Below are 17,766 nucleotides of genomic sequence, written 5' to 3' on the forward strand. Positions count from 1 at the left end.
TAGTAAGCTTTCGCTCGCTTTTCACCCGCTGCTCTTTTTCTGTATTAATACACTCGCAGTTTAGAAACGTTCTAAATGACAGTGAAGCATTTACGCCAGGCTTTGCAGTACATTCTCAAATTGCGCCGTCGCCTCACTCTGAATAGAAGTCAAAAAAAGGAGCGCGACATCACCCGTTGCGTCGGTTCCAACCACGCAAGAGATGACATTTAACTGTAGTTAATTATGTATGCAAAACTCAGCCGCTCCGCCGCTTTAAGAGGTCAGCTTGACAAAGTATCCCCACACGAGGGAAAATCTCATGGCGATGACATAGCCCTATTAAAACACACACAAACTGACAGTGCAATTAACAGTGCAATACATTTTCATACCATGGTCACTACTACCTAGTTTCTCTTGTTATATTCTTTATTGTTATATTTTGTATTCTTATTGTTGCTTTTTATTTGTTATTCTTATTGTAATATTTTCTATTTTATTTCCAATCATACCCCCATTATTTACTTTTTACTTACCTTTTAAATTCAATCTCAATTCTGTACACTGCTGCTGGAATTTTAATTTTCCTGAAGGAATCAATAAAGTACTATCTATCTATCTATCTATCTATCTATCTATCTATCTATCTATCTATCTATCTATCTATCTATCTATATCTATCTATCTATCTATCTATCTATCTATCTATCTATCTATCTATCTATCTATCTATCTATCTATCTATCTATCTATCTATCTATCTATCTATCTATCTATCTATCTATCTATCTATCTATCTATCTATCTATCTATCTATCCATCCTACCCCCCTTTTCCCCTTATACTTTACAGCAGATCACTGAGATTTCAGACTTAACAATTACTTTATTCCAACCTGTCAGTGGCTCAAATTCCAAACTTAAAAAATGCCTAGCAAATGAATGCATTTTAGAGTTGAAACGAGTGCCATTTGTTTGTAAGAAAGGGACATGCCGGTTCAGTGTGTGTGTGTCTTTGTTCATATTTGGGCGCGCGGATACAGTTCAAACTGAAGCACATCAAAAGAAAGTGGGAGATTTTCATAGCTATTTTTTTTCTTTGTAGTTCTTTAATTGCATCCCCATGGCTTTCTTTCCATGGACAGAATCTTAAACAAAACATTCGCAGGGTTTTTTTAGGGGGGGATTTTTTTTTTTTTTTTTTTTTTTTTTTGGAGTGAGAAGAGAACTCAACTTTTTAAACAACATACACATGTCAGGGATGAATGATTTTTAATTTGGTGAAATATCCAAACATATTTTTAGGTTTTGTTTGCAACATACTGTAACTTTGTCCGATTGTTAACAATCATAAAAATACTACTGTTAGAGGAAATAATCTGCAGGTTTTACTTAGCCTGTGATGATTTTTGTATTTTATTTTTTAATTATTTATTTTGTACTTTTATATTGTGTAGTTTTCGAATGCCTTCTCTTTTGTAACAGTGCATTACACACTCCAAAGAAGCTGTGTCCTCTGCAGTGGACATTTGTGTTTTGGGCTATGTCTTTTTCAAAATGTGCAACCCTGACAAAAGAAATAGACCAAAAACACATCTAATGATAATATACACATATTTTGTGTGCATCAAAACTCGTACCTTTAAAAAATAATAAGTTAAACCATCCCTTTTACTTTTAACACCTTTAGGAAGCTTTAGCTGGCTTTTTCACCCTATTTCACCTACTGCTCTTTTTTATTAGGGCTGTCAGAAATAATGAGTTAAATCAAGTTATTAATCACATTAATTATGTATTACGCTGATTAATCACACAATGTACTGCTTATATACCTGAACAGTGGATTATTTTGAATGTTAGAAAAATGTATTTATGTTATGCCTTATATCCTGCCTTATAAATGACTCTTATTGCTTTCTTCTGCATGGTAATGAGTGGATATAGTGTTCTTATGTAAATATTTTCCCCAAACTTCTGCACAGTAGTGCAAGTTAATGGCATTCTTATCTCTGCACGACAATGTTTAAACCTTCTCTACCTATTTATTAATAACATGTAATATTCAGCCTGTTAAACATTCTGCAATTGCGGACTATCAATCAGAACGCATATTTTGTGTGCATCCAAACTCGGACTGTCAAAAATAATAAGTTCAACCATCCCTTTTACTTTTAACACCTTTCGGAAGCTTGAGCTGGCTTTTTCACCCTATTTCACCTACTGCTCTTTTTTATTAGGGCTGTCAGAAATAATGAGTTAAATCAAGTTATTAATCACATTAATTGTGTATTACGCTGATTAATCACACAATGCACTGCTTATATACCTGAACAGTGGATTATTTTGAATATTAGAAAAATTTATTTGTTATCCCTTACATCCTGCCTTATAAATGACCCCTATTGCTTTCTTCTGCATGGTAATGAGTGCATATAGTGTGCTTATGTAATTATTGCCCCAAACTTCTGCACAGTAGTGCAAGTTAATGGCATTCATATCTCTGCATGACAATGTTTTGACCTTCTCTACCTATTTATTAATAAAATGAAATATTCAGCCTGTTAAACATTCTGCAATTGCGGACTATCAATCAGAACACATATTTTGTGTGCATCCAAACTCGGGCTGTCAAAAATAATAAGTTCAACCATCCCTTTTACTTTTAACACCTTTAGGAAGCTTTAGCTGGCCTTTTAACACATATTGGTGTGCATCCAAACTCGGACTGTCAAAAATAATAAGTTCAGAATCAGAATCAGAATTAGAATAGTTTTATTGCCATTGTTTGAGATTGGGTTCACAAACTAGGATTGTTCCTTGGTACAATCGTGCAACATAAAACACATATAACACAGAATAGGTAATAAATAATAAAAATGAGCTGTAACTGAGCTATCAGATCTTGTTATTGTGCATGTGTCTGATGGCCGAGGGGGAAAAAAATGTTCAGGTGGCTTTACTTTTAACACCTTAGGAAGCTTTAGCTGGCTTTTTCACCCTATTTCACTGACTGCTCTTTTTTATTAGGGCTATCAGAAATAATGAGTTAATATGATTAATCACATGAATTATGTATTACGCTGATTAATCACACAATGCACTGCTTATGTACCTGAACACGGGTGGGGCGGCGTGGCGAAGTTGGTAGAGTGGCCGTGTCAGCAGTCGGAGTGTTGCTGGTTACTGGGGTTCAATCCCCACCTTCTACCATCCTAGTCACGTCCGTTGTGTCCTTGGGCAAGACACTTCACCCATGCTCCTGATGGCTGCTGGTTAGCGCCTTGCATGGCAGCTCCCGCCATCAGTGTGTGAATGTGTGTGTGAATGGGTGAATGTGGAAATACTGTCAAAGTATAACCCATTTATAACACTGGGTGTTTACCTAAGACAGTGGTTCTTAACCTGGGTTCGATCGAACCCTAAGGGTTCGGTGAGTCGGCCTCAGGGGTTTGGCGTAGCCTCCGCCGCGGAGGTCAAGACACACCCAACTCATCGTGTAAATAAAAACTTCTCCCTATCGGCGTATTATGGATACGGCAACAGCAGAAGTCACACTGATTTGCAGGTGTGTAATTTGTTGTGAGTTCATGCACCGTGTTGGTTTTGTTCTTTGAACAAGGTGATGTTCGTGCACGGTTCATTTTGAGCACCAGTAAAAAAAACATATAACTTTGTCTTGAATTTGAAAAAAAAAAAAAAAAAATTCACTAAAGAAGGGTTCGGTGAATGCGCATATGAAACCGGTGGGGTTCGATACCTCCAACAAGATTAAGAACCACTGACCTAAGATGAGTAAAGAGACTCCGACTGGTGTGCTTACTGCCAAACTTCACTTTGAAATAAACCCAGACAGGACTTTAAATAAAACTATCACAAGTTTTGAGTAAATAAATGATGTGCATTCAATTGAAATATAAAAAAAAAATGTTCCAAAATGACATTCAGTAAAATGGTCGTTTTTGAATTAATTTAAATTATGCAAGGAAGGAATAACCTGTGATTAATCATGACTAATCCAAATTCACAAGTGTGATTATTTCTTATTAAAATATGAAAGGTTTGACAGCGCTAGTCAGAGTGTGTAACAGGAGCGCCGCAGTGCCCTATTTACAACATGTAAAGATCAATATTTCAGATGGGCTTTCCAAGGATTTGTTTCAAACATTTTCCTGAAAGTCAGCCTCTCACTGGAATAAGCGCGCATATTATCTCTTGTTTTGTGTACATATTAATGCATCACGCAGATGTCTGATGTGCGGCATCATCCCTTACAGTCAGGCGGGGATCATCACCGCACCTGCTAATTACCAACTCCAGCTGGAGAGTTAAATGGAGATCTGTTCTCTGTCTGACCTTTGACCCCGTGCTCTTTATGTGACGCACTTCAAACCCCGTTTGGGGCTGGCTGGGGCCGGGCCTTAATGAGGCCCCATGTCTGCCCTCTGTGGGCCGTGCGCCTCGGATGCCCCGCTTTCATCCGCGACCATCCTCCCTTGATGTAAATTGAAAAGATCACAGCTATGGGGAGAAGACCTGGACTGGAAAGGCCTCTCTGCATAGATTATGAATATCATAACTCAACAGTTTTCTTTTCGCTCCCCAAAGCCGCCGTCCCCCCCTCTCCCCCCCAACCCCCGCTGCCGCCACCTCTTCCCCGTACAATGCAATAGTTCTAATTGGACCCAATGGGGGACTCTCTGGCTTTGATCTCATCACCGCCACTGTGACTTTACACTAAAAAATGTCACTGCCAAATAGGGTTATCACCTGTAGAGCCTGGCCTTCCTCTGATGTCTGTACGCGTCTCGTTAGTTTCACTCAAACCGGAGAAGTTAATTAGTTTGACAGAACCATTACTGCCGAGACGTACCTGATGATTGCGGCGTAGGCGCCACTTTCAAACTCCCAATTACCAAACGCGCATTTTTTTGTATGCGAAATGCAAAGAGGAGCATACCTTCCAGTGCTCTCTTGACAATAGCCAATATTCTATGCTTTTGAATTGATCACCCGCGTGTGACATATAGGCCATTTTTAATCACGCCTAAACTTTTGAATCAAACTTTTTCACCCCTAACATTGTGAAGGAAAACACAACTGATTGTGTCCCCACCTCATTAAAAAGTGTTTGCCGGCGCGGTGCTCTCAGCCGTTCAAAGCGGCTGCACACAACTCTGTGCAGAGTAAACTCGGCTATCCCGTCTTGTCTGACAGTCTTTGGGGTATGCCTCCCCCACTTAGACTGACATTGTGTTCCCTTTGATTCACCCCCCCCCCCCCCCCAAACACCACCACCAAATACGGGGGGGGAAAAAAAAAAAAAAAGAAATTTTAATGATTTGCAAGGAAGAATGCACATAAACATGAAATATTAATTTTTGAAAGAGCTTTACACAAACATAAAAGCATTTAGCACAATGAGCGAATATGGAGATGACACTTGTTAATTTAATCGTGATAAACTTTCTGTTTGATGCCTTGGAGCATTTGCGATGGCAGCACGGGGACGTTGTGGAGAGTGAGGGAAAAAAACCCAGGAGAGACGAATCGACGCTGCTCGTTTTGTCTTTGTCCCAGTTTAAGACTGACACTCTCTCTGTTGTCTTCTTTCTTGCTCTGTTACTTTCCGCCTGTGCTCTCTGAACATTTTTGCTTCTCCTCCCTCAAGTTTTCCCGATTGGCTAATTGCAGAGACACCCAGACCGCGATCTTGCCGTATCGCCGCCGCTTCACACCATGATATATTTGCCTGTCTCTTATTAAAATTGTCAAATGATACCAAAAGAACCTCCTGCTTTTATACCCGCTCGCTTCTCTTTCCTGAAAATATGACCATACTAAACACTTCTGACTATTAAAAGTCATTTAATAGATTTAGCAAAAATTAAGGCCTGAAGTGGCATTAAAAAGCATCAAATTTGTTGTCCAGATTACATAAAAAAATGTAATGTGGTGAAACCCTACATGGTGAATCACAAAGTTGGTGATTTAAAGGCAGGCATCAGTTAACGATGCCAACATTTTTTGGCCTGACCAACAGAGAAACTTCTGCTGATGCCACCACAAGTGGCAGCTGCTGCTACCACTACAGAAAAATAAACAACTAAAAATATATTCTTAGATTAAGCAGTCTTGTGAGCTAATTGTAATTCACCAGAGAGTAACAGTTAATTTAAAAATGTTTAGCTATTCAAGAGTATCATTGTCAAGTGCTTACAATTGTAAGCTTTTGACTATATATGACAACGATCTGCAGTAGACTTAGACTTCCTTTTATTGTCTTTCAAATTTGAACTTTACAGTACAGATAAGAACAACATTTTGTTGCATTAGCTCGTTGTAGTGCAGGATAAAAGAGCAATAAGGTGCAGATTTAAATAAATACATTACTGTACAGATAAATATATTGCACTTTTGCATATGCATCCAGCGAGTTAATCCGTTTTTGGGGGGAATTGAGGGATTATTATTATTATGATGCGTTCAAGAGTCGTATGGCCTGAGGGAAGAAGCTGTTACAGAACCTGGAGGTACTGCTACGGAGGCTGCGGAACCTCATTTCAGAGACCAGTAGTGAAAACAGTCCTTGGTGGGGGTGGGAGGAGTAGGACATGGGCATTACATTTGTTTTAAGTGACATTAAAAAGCAATAAATTAAATTTGCTGATATATGAAACCCTTTAAAATGATAGAATCACAAACAAATAAAATGTTTTTAAATTAAAATGACACATTTAGTCACTGGTGTAGGCTGTGTCATACACACACTCTAATACAACAGCATTGGTCACATATTGCAATTATTTCGGAGTTGAGTGCAATACATTTAACTTTTGTCAAGTATGAGAGGTCGCTGTTCAATTTTTTTCATTCAGGCGCAAGCACACACTGAAATATTGCACTAAACAGGTGTGTAAAACTCATTGTCATTGTTACGGTTGCCCTCAAAGCCACTTGTAACTGCAAAACATATAATATACCTAGGGCTGCAGCTTTCCATTATTTTAATAATCGGGTAATCCCGAATGCAGCTGAGATAGGCTCCAGCACCCCCCGCGACCCCGAAAGGGACAAGCGGTAGAAAATGGATGGATGGATGGGTAATCTATTGATTGGTTTGTTGGATTAATCGAGTAATCAAATAAAACCCACCTTATTGTCCTAAATAAACAGCAACTTTTTTGCTTGCCAGTTCCAGGCACTCCATGCAGTCTGGATTGTATTAATCACTAAAAGATTACCCGAAGTAACGGAATATAAATAAAATTAATTGATTCATCATTGCAGCGCTAACCATAGCCATATAAATGTAGAAGCTAAAGTGTGTAATGTAGTGCGCATGATGGCCCACAATATTAAACAATTGCACTTTATGATTGAGTATGATCATTGTTTACCAACCAACCGATGGACAACTCTGCTTTGGCCTCGTGGGTTAAGGTGTCACACAGATTTTAAAGTGCGGCTATTGTAGAATTTATTTTAAAAAGGGTTACAATGACCAAAAAAAAAGAATAATGATGAGACAATATTCAGTTAAATAAATGTTCTGACAATATTGAACTACATTTATACATTCACTGTACAAACTGTACACATACAAGTACATATACATACATACACTCATGCATATAATCAAGTTTCATCGAACATATATTAACGTTGTTGCCCTAGGGTAAACTGGGTAACACATGGCACACTAACAAAGCTTAACTTATTATTACTATAACAATCTACAAGGTTAATATAGTTGGCTTCTCTTTCTTCCCCTCCATTTTTCTGCTTTATTTTGTATCTCAAGTTATCATTACATATATGTATTGTTGCATTTGAACAATTGTATTGTTGATAATAGAGGTAATTATTGTTATTATTCATTATCAATAGCGCTACTTGCTCCATTTGTAGTGTAATAAGGTTCATTATTATTTATTTCACTAACTGCTTCTTTGCTATCACTTTTACCATCATATTTGTACGTATCCTATTTGCAGATGTTGTTCTGTTATTGTTATTGTTGTGTTTGCTGTTGTTGTTGTCTCTCTGTCCCTCCTGCTCCGGCCCGGCTGCACCAAATAATTTACATCCATTTAATAAAGTCAAATACAAGTAAGGCAACAAGAGAAGTATCCTACACTTCTCTTTTGTAAAGTAAATTTAAACAGCCGATATGGGCATCTACATCAACTATATGATTTGCCTGAGTAGCTGGACAGGACAAAAAACAAAAAAAAAGAACTACATTTAGCAAGAAAGATGCAGTGTCTTATTATTCCTTAACCACGTAAAATGATACGGCCCACGGACCTAGAGTTTTATGCTAAAAACTCACTCCTGTTACGCTCAGTCCTGTTACTCCAACAAGTCATCTTCAGCTTGAGAACCTATTCCAAAATGACACACAGACGGCTGAGATGGGCCAACATGACCTACTCAGTGGTTTTGTGGTTAGAGTGTCCGTCGTGAGTTCAAACCCCGGCCGAGTCATACCAAAGACTATAAAAATGGGAGCCATTACCTCCCTGCTTGGCACTCAGCATCAAGGGTTGGAATTGGGGGTTAAATCACCAAAATGATTCCCGAGCGCGGCCACCGCTGCTGCTCACTGCTCCCCTCACCTCCCAGAGGGTGAACATGGGGATGGGTCAAATGCAGAGGACAAATTTCACCACACCTATTGTGTGTGTGACTATTATTGGTACTTTAACTTTAACTTTACACATTTTGAGTACAGTACTTCAACATGTGTTAAGGTTTAGAGTTGAGAAAACATACTCATTTTAGAGATGTTCGATAATGGCTTTTTTGCCGATATTCCGATATTGTCCAACTCTTAATTACCGATTCCGATATCAACCGACACCGATATATACAGTCGTGGAATCAACACATTATTACGCCTAATTTTGTTGTGATGCCCCGCTGGATGCATTAAACAATGTAACAAGGTTTTCCAAAATAAATCAACTCAAGTTATGGAAAAAAATGCCAACATGGCACTGCCATATTTGTCTCAAAACATGCTTTCCCTGAGAGAGCATGAGGACTTTGAGGTGGGCGGGGTCGGGGGGGGGGGGGGGGGGGGTAGCGGGGGGTGTATATTGTAGCGTCCCGGAAGAGTTAGTGCTGCAAGGGGTTCTGGGTATTTGTTCTGTTGTGTTACGGTGCTTATGTTCTCCCGAAATGTTTGGTGTGGGTTCACAGTGTGGCGCATATTTGTAACAGTGTTAAAGTTGTTTATACGGCCACCCTCAGTGTGACCTGTATGGCTGTTGACCAAGTATGCCTTGCATTCACTTGTGTGTGTGAAAAGCCGTAGATATTATGTGACTGGGCCGGCACGCAAAGGCAGTGCCTTTAAGGTTTATTGGTGCTCTGTACTTCTCCCTACGTCCGTGTACCACTCCGTACAGCTGCGTTTTAAAAAGTCATAAATTTTACTTATTGAAACCGATACCGATAATTTCCGATATTACATTTTAAAGCATTTATCGGCCGATAATATCGGCAGTCCGATATTATCGGACATCTCTAACTCATTTAAACTTTATTTTGAGAGTTGATACAAGCAAATGGCACAAGTGAAATTTATTCAGAATAAATAGTTACAATTTCCATGAAATGTATAACCGGACTTGTGATTCCTGCCTCCTGTGAACAAAATTGGAACTTGATCAACTGTGCATCCCAATAAAATGTCTGCTAAACAGGCACAGAGCAGCGGTCCCTCTCCGCCTCATCTTCCTTCTCCTCACCCTCGCTCAGCCATGGCGCAGTCAGACTGCTGTTGAGCAGGTGAGGAGAGACTCTTGACAACTTCCTCCCCGGACCCCCCGGGGACGGTGGCCGGGGTGAATCTTTTGTCAACCTAAAACAAGCTCAGGCCTGCTGCTCGTCTTCTCTCGCCTGGAGTCTTTTTGGAGCCTTAGCCAGGAGAGGGGGGGAAATAATAAAGACATTTTATGTCAAGAGTCCCCTTTCTAGAGGAGGCTGGAAGAGCCAGCGAGGGGGAGTGGAAAGAACACATACGGGAGTAAGAAATGGAGAGAGAAGTCAAAGAAAAAAAGATGAGGAGTGCGGTGAAGGCGAGGATGCAAGTTTCTATTCCCCTTCTTTCCGCTACCCATCCGGTGCTCAATTAGCAAAGCAGCAGGTGCTCCCAGCAGCGCAACACGTACGCCTGGTGGAAAAGCAGGAGCTTTCTTTCTCTTTTCTGTCTTTTTTCGTGATGACCTGCAAATGTGATATTTCACACTCGGAAAGGGCTAGCTGCCCCCCCCCCCTCCCCGTTTCTCCACACACCCCACCAATCTCAGAGGTGATAATTTAACTTTTACCGTCTTCATCTCACCGCATCTCTCTCGTTACGTTTTCCACCAGGTGTCCTCGCTGAAGAGCAAGCTCAAGAAGCAGTCGACGGCGACGGGAAGCGGCGTGGCGAGGGCCTTCCTGAGAGCGCAGGCCGCTCTGTTTGGATCCTACCGGGACGCCCTGCGTTATAAGCCTGTAAGTGGAGGAGCACAAGCAGCTTCACACATTGACAAGAATAACCTTGTTAAAATAGTCCAATTTCACATGCACTTACATTTAGGGAGGGTTACAGATGTAATTTTGCCTCAATGTTCACTTTAAGCGTGAGTGAATGATGTGTGAAGAATGCACCACCGACCTGATAAGTCCAAAAGAGAAAGAGATGATAGAGTATTATCAGGTTGTTATTTGAGCACACTGCAGTTCATGGAATGTGGCAAATTACAGTGGTACCTACCAATGTTCCCTCTAATTGTTCATGTGTCTGAGCGAACACAAAAACTCCCTGAGCATTCAGTGGAGCACATGTGAGCAACATCACACGTGGCAATACCAGCAGCACACCTGTCTCAAACCAATCTTTTATAATAACACTCAAATGAGAGGAGTCATTTTCATGAGGTTATTTTGTAATATTAGTGATTTGGCCCACTTGTAATGAAAATAAAAGAAATCTTGTTTTTCACAAGCTATGGATTAGTATTGTACAATATGTATGGGTGGGGGTCCTGCTTTGGAAATCATTTGTACCCCTTTCAGAGATCACATTTAGTTCCCCTTAAACATCCTCATGTTGCACAATGAAATGTAAGCATAGGATCAAGTGTGCATTCCTGTAACTTTCTCTAGTAACAGCATTCCATGATTAATATAAATAAATTATCATTAATAATAATAATAATAAACGACAGTAGAATAAGCATACGTATGACTGAGGAGTCATAGTGTAACTTTGTGTGGTGTTTGAGTTGTCCGACTTTTTGTGTGGCCTTAAACGCACCAGTGGCTTAGTGGTATGCGTGTTGGTGACAGATGACAAGTTGGTTTTGGCCTGGTTTGTACAGCAGAAAATGACTAGTTTTTCGAGATAGAAGTTTTTTACTCATGTTTTTGGTGTGGTTATGGCCGAATATAAACAGTTTTGCTCAATAAAGTGATCGATATAATTCCTGTCCTCGAAGCATCTCGATAGACGTTACAATAATTGAAGGGTGTTCAATTGAACGGTGTTGACGAACACCGTTAGGGCCGCTTGTTGTCACTGTCACTCAGAGTTGCATTGCAAAATTATACAGAATAAATGTGTTTATTTAGTTTAGAATTCAGATGGGATTTGATTTGGTGCGCGGCATATATTTGCTGTGCGCAGCGGACGCTTGAGCAGTGCGCAATTGCGCAAGCGCGCACCTTAGAGGGAACGTTGGTACCTACTGTACTTTTCACTTTTTATTTATATATTTATTTTTGTCCTGTCCAGCTTCTCAGGCAAATCATATAGTTGATGTAGATGCCCATATCGGCTGTTCAGATTTACTTTACAAAAGACAAGTGTAGGCTACTACTCTTGTTGCCTTATTTGTATTTGACTTTATGAAATGTATCATTTGGTGTAACCGGGCCGGAGCAGGAGGGGATAGAAAGAGAAAAAAAGGAAGACTTAGGGGGAAATTGTGGGTACAAGAGGGGGATTAGACAGAGAGACAAAAACAACAACAGCAAACACAACAACAACAATAGAGCAACATCAGCAAATACGACATGTACAAATATGATGGTAAAAGTACTTTTCACATTTGATTTAATACGGTGCCAATTACCGGTACTTTTGTGTACATTTGAATAATCTTTTTTTCTTTTTTAATTTTTCGTAAAGTTTTCGTACACTTCTGTGTCTCATGTGAAAGTACTTTATTGTAGACTTTGCATGCAGTTGCAATTCCAAGAAGTTCGATGGCAGTAGTGTGTAGACTTTGGTGTGTTGCTTTATTTAGCCAGGAAGTAGTCTTTGCCATTAAGTGAAATGAATAGAATAGAATAGATCTTTATTGTCATTGTCAACGAAATTGCAAGCAAACTCATTTAGTGCAAATTCATAGATGACACCTATAAAACCCAAGAGCATTGGTACTAAGATAAATAGATAAAAATAAATATAAAAATAAATACACAAAAAACATAAAATACCAAGCACACAACTCACAGGCACAGTCATTCTTTTATGCCTTGATTGTGTTCAGTGACACTATTGCTCTCGGGTAGAAAGTGTTCTTGAACCTGTTTGTTCAGCATTTTATCATCCCCTATCTCCTGCCCGAGGGCAACAGCAGTATTTACTTCCCATCAGTGCTCTTATTTTGTTTCCATTTCCTGCTTGTCCCGCTGAGCGCTGTGTTTTTTCCCCTCACCTGCTGTTGATTGGCAGCCAGTCCACACCTGCTGCCAATCAGCATGTTCCTATTTATGGCTGTCTCGCGCGCTCCTCAGTGCTCGAGGATTGCTTTATGTTTGTTGAACTTACATGCAAGACTGCTTTCACCTCTTTTTGATGATATTAAAAGCATCTTACCTGCTCTTCGCTCTCCTGGTTCCTGCATCTTAGTGGTCACCACCAGTGTTGGGACTAACGCGTTACTCTGTAACGGCGTTAGTTTCGGCGGTAACTAGTAATCTAACGCGTTATTTTTTATATTCAATAACTCAGTTACCGTTACTACATGATGCGTTACTGCGTTATTTTACGTTATTTTTTATGTATTATCGGATAGAAACAGAAGATCTGAGTGTGTTTTATTGGAGCGCTGCAGTGTCGTCCTTCTGAATGTTCTTGTGTCACAAGCCCGAGGCGCGCTCTGTGTGTGTCTGGGGGTGTGGAGAGGGGAGGGGAGGGGAGGGGGGCGTGTCTGTGTTTACTAACAACAGAGCCGCAGCTCTCGACACTCGACTCGAGTGTCTTAATATGGAGACTCACTTCTTTTTTTTGTCGAGCACAAAGAAAAGAACATTTTGGTTGAATGTAAGTTGTGTCTTGGGTCACATCTACTGCCCAAAACAACAATTGAAATCTGCCTGGTTAGGCTTTGTGTATGTCACGTGTGCCTTCCTTAGGTGAAGCCAGGTTTACAGCTATGTTGTTATTATGCTGTTTGTTACTTATGTATGTTATGTTGCAGCTATTTAAAATAGTTTTGTCAATTTTTTCTGGCCTGAAATAAATTGGCCCTTTGAAACATATCTTTGTCTTTGTGTGTTGTATGTAGACCACATTGCTTAGCAGAGTTCAGTGATGCAAATGCATGTCAAGTTGATCAACAGATTGTATTATTCTCCAGTGCAATAACAGTACTGAAATGAAGGCTAAAAGGGCATTAATGGGAGCTTTTATAAAAAAAAAAGGAGAAAAAAAAAAGTAACTAACTAGTTACTTTTCACAGTAACGCATTATTTTTGGTGTAAGTAACTGAGTTAGTAACTGAGTTACTTTTGAAATAAAGTAACTGTAACTAGTTACTGGTTTTCAGTAACTAACCCAACACTGGTCACCACTACTGCAGCCATGCAGTAGTGAGATGGGTCCCTTATGATGTTTTGGGCCTTTTTAACGGCACCTCGCACTGTACAGTTCATGTAGGGAGGGGATGTGCCAGTCTCTTCTACAAATTGTTGTACTTACAGTAGTACCTCAACTTAAGAGTATTTTTTGAGATGAAAGCTGTCTCTCAGCCTAATTGTCATGCTTTCATTTGCAAGCAAACATGTATGCCAAAGTGAACCCTTTATGATCCAACACAGACATCTGGTCTTACTTGCAAGAATTAGCTTATAGCTAGTGACCGATATAACTATGTTTTTCAACCATGGGAAGGAAGACAGTGGGTGTGAAGGACAGTGCTGAAAAAAAAGAAGTGGATGATATTCATTGAATTAAAGAAATAAATAATCAAAAACATGACCGAGCGCGTCGCCAAGTTGGCAAAGCAATTTGAGTGTATCCCTCGTAGTCTGCAGAATGAGTCTAACGCCAGCCAAGAATGTTAAAAATAATATCTAAACATGTATCCATGGAAAAGCTGCTCTTGGTGTGTTCGACAGAGAAGCAGCTCAAAGTTAATACAGTAGAAGTCCACTCTTCAAGGTAAATGTTGTACATTACTAGTACATTACTTCATAATACTACTGTAGTTGTTTGCAGTACTTCCCTTGTATTGCGTTTATACAACGTGTCTTATCTAAGTGTATTTTTCTTCTTTTAAAAGGCATGTTAAAATTGTGCTGTTTTGGGAGGCCAAGCGCCTATCAAATTGATTTTAATTCATTTCAACGGGAGAAGTTTATTTCAAATACAAGTATTTTGAGTGAAGAGCTTTGTCGCAAAACCAATCTCGACTCAAGCTCGTAGGTCGAGGTGTTACTGTATTACACACCAGCTGTTTTTTTTTTTGTAATTTAGTTGTAGTTTTCATGACTAAAACGCTAACCTGCTCAGAGGTCTTGTGGTTAGAGTGTCCGCCCTGAGATAGGTAGGTCGTGAGTTCAAACCCCGGCCGAGTCATACCAAAGACTATAAAAATGGGACCCATTACCGCCCTGCTTGGCACTCAGCATAAAGGGTTCGAATTGGGGGTTAAATCACCAAAAATGATTCCTGGGCGCGGCCACCGCTGCTGCTCACTGCTCCCCTCACCTCCCAGGGTGTGATCAAGGGTGATGGGTCAAATGCAGAGATTAATTTCACCACACCTAGTGTGTGTGTGACAATCATTGGTACTTTAACTTGAACTTTAATGCTAATCAGCATCATGTCTATGGCAAATCCAATGTAAATTAACATCAAGCTAGCACATTTTGAAAAGTGGAGCCTTATTGCATTTTTGAGCCTTCTTCTTGTTTTGTTGCTATGGAAAATTGTCACATTACCTAAAAGCAGTACAGCTGAGTCCATGTTTGACTTCTTGTTTCCTGACAATGGGCTTGAACATACTGTAAAATAGTTGTGGTAGTAAAGCTGCATATGATTAGTTGGACAATTCCTCCAACCAGTTATTAACCCTTGTGTAATGTTCATATTGTTGTTACTCGGCCAGCGTTTGTGGGTCTGATGGACTTGTTGCATTTTGTGGCTTTTAATGCCTCACAATCAAACACTTGTATGTTAAAATACTGAACAGATGTTTACCTTATCCCAATAAACATCTGTTCAGTATTTTAACATAAAAGTAGCACTGTCCTTCACACCCACTGTCTTCCTTTATGTTAAAATACTGAACAGATGTTAACCATACCCCAATAAACATCTGTGCAGTATTTTAACATAAAAGTGTCTGATTGTGAGGTATTAAAAGCCACAAAATGCAACGGGTCCATCAGACCCACAAACGCTGGCTGAGTAACAACAATATGAATGTTGCATGGAAAATTTCTCTGCCAGTTTCTGGATCCCACAGGGATTCTTCTTTTGTGTTTCTGCACCTGCGGTTCCCACACAAGGTTGCAACATTGTTTGTCAACACTGTCTGCTCTCATTTTCTCGCACATTTGACCCTCTGATGTTCTGTGTACCTACACTCTGTCCTCCTCCTGTCTAGGCCTGCTGTGTGTGTGTGTGTGTGTGTGTGTGTGTGTGTGTGTGTGTGCGTGCGTGCGTGCGTGCGTGCGTGCGTGCGTGCGTGCGTGCGTGCGTGCGTGCGTGCGTGAGTGCGTGCGTGCGTGCGTGCGTGCGTGCGTGCGTGCGTGCGTGCGTGCGTGCGTGCGTGCGTGCGTGCGTGCGTGCGTGCGTGCGTGCGTGCGTGCGTGCGTGCGTGCGTGCGTGCGTGCGTGGGTGTGTGTGGTACACAAAACATCAATTTCCACACTTTTATTAGCCCGGACATCTTATATGTAATAGAAATGTGTAGGGGGGGTGTATGGTGTGTGGTCATTAAATATGTATTCTGATATATGTTCTTCACAGAAAATGAGCCAAAGTCAGTGAGTCTCAGGTAGAAATATTAATTAATTGTATAATTTTTCTTTTAATAAAAAATTAAAACGGGTCCCACAGACCCGGACGCCACACAAGGTCTCTTGCATAGAAATAAATAAGGCCATCCATCCATCCATTTTCTACCACTTGTCCCTTATGGGGACTTAATACAGTATAATCCAACTGGCAAATGAATGAATCAGGTGTGATTTTGGTGAAACTGCATTTGCAGCCTGTTGACTTCAAGAACATGCTTTTGATGTAGCATGTATGTTTGCATGTCGTCTGATAGCAGCTGGTCCTCTTCTCAAGGTGACGGAGGATAATGGAGCGACACGTTCATGGAGTGATTTGAAGCAGAAGACTTAGCTATAGGCGTCTGAAAGCACCCCAAGCGGTTCACTCTTAAAATCTCAGTTGGGGTGCCGTTAGTTAAATGTCAGATTCTTGACTGAGGCAGCGTGGAAGGCAGGTAAAGGGTGAGTTTACAGGCAGAGTGCACATTTAAGGTGGGCCTGTCTGTAGCAGTCAAATGTCAAAGAATCTGAGAAGTCTCATGACGTTCCTTTTGAAGATTTCTTTTAGGCACCTTTGGTGTTTGTGTGCTAAGCCTTGCTAACATCACTTTACTGTGTGTTTTCTGCGTATCAGGTCTGAGTCAGAGCAGAGTAAACTACAGCATGTCCTGTTTGACAAATAGCGAAGCCTTTGTTCCTTTGGCTTTGAAACTAATTGGACTTTGTGGACTCCCAGGGCCAAGATGCTACATTATTGATGCTGTCTTGCTTTTCTGCGAATACAGTCAGTATAGAAACAAACTGCCTCCCCTCTGACACGAGCGCGCACAATGCAATGTTATGTGTTTGTGTACAAGCACATGCAGTGATTTTTTTTTTTGCCCGCTGGTTTCTTTTAGACAGCGAATTTGCAAAAGCCTGTGCATTAACATATGTGCACGCACACAAAGTTCAACCTGGTGTTGCTTTCTCATTTGTGGTCTATATCCACCCAGACCTGGCTGTGATTCACAGGCACATATGTCTTGGCAGAAGGAGGGGTGTCGACGCTCGGTGGGTGTCTTGCTGAGTTGTAAATGAAACAATACTGGGAAATGCTAATGAGTGTAAAAGCGGGTGGTTGATTAGAAAAGCATTTCCGAGGTCAATCATTTCCAGCTCAGGTGCCCATCACTGGATTAGCGCCACAGGTGGATTGAAGAAGAAGAACCAGAAATATAATTTCAAATGGCTTGCAACACAGATTAAGCTATGTCGAATGTGTCGGTGCTTGGCTGAGTTCAGGCCATTGATACCATAAAGGAGCTTAAATGAACCCTCGGGTGTTGGAGAACAGGGTGCCAGTGCATGTTTGTACAGTAAATTGCATAAAAACTACCGGTGTTTATTTAGTTAATTAAAGATCGGTAATTATTGGCATGCATTCAAATCACGCATCGTTTTGTGGAGCTTTATTGACATTCACATTGTATACACAACAGCAGAACATATGCATCAC

General features: G+C 40.4%; 1 protein-coding gene across 3 annotated transcripts in view; it reads left to right on the top strand.

Moving 5' to 3' along the window:
- dennd1b (DENN/MADD domain containing 1B) overlaps positions 1 to 17,766 on the top strand; it is a 324,363-nt gene that overhangs the window by 245,730 nt on the left and 60,867 nt on the right. For all 3 annotated transcript variants that reach the window (XM_062028406.1, XM_062028407.1, XM_062028409.1), the window contains one exon: positions 10,362 to 10,487. In XM_062028406.1, the coding sequence (XP_061884390.1) occupies positions 10,362 to 10,487 (126 nt within the window). The remainder of the gene's footprint in view (positions 1 to 10,361; positions 10,488 to 17,766) is intronic.

Source organism: Entelurus aequoreus, linkage group LG19 (assembly GCF_033978785.1).
Source record: "Entelurus aequoreus isolate RoL-2023_Sb linkage group LG19, RoL_Eaeq_v1.1, whole genome shotgun sequence".
Lineage (NCBI taxonomy): Eukaryota > Metazoa > Chordata > Actinopteri > Syngnathiformes > Syngnathidae > Entelurus > Entelurus aequoreus.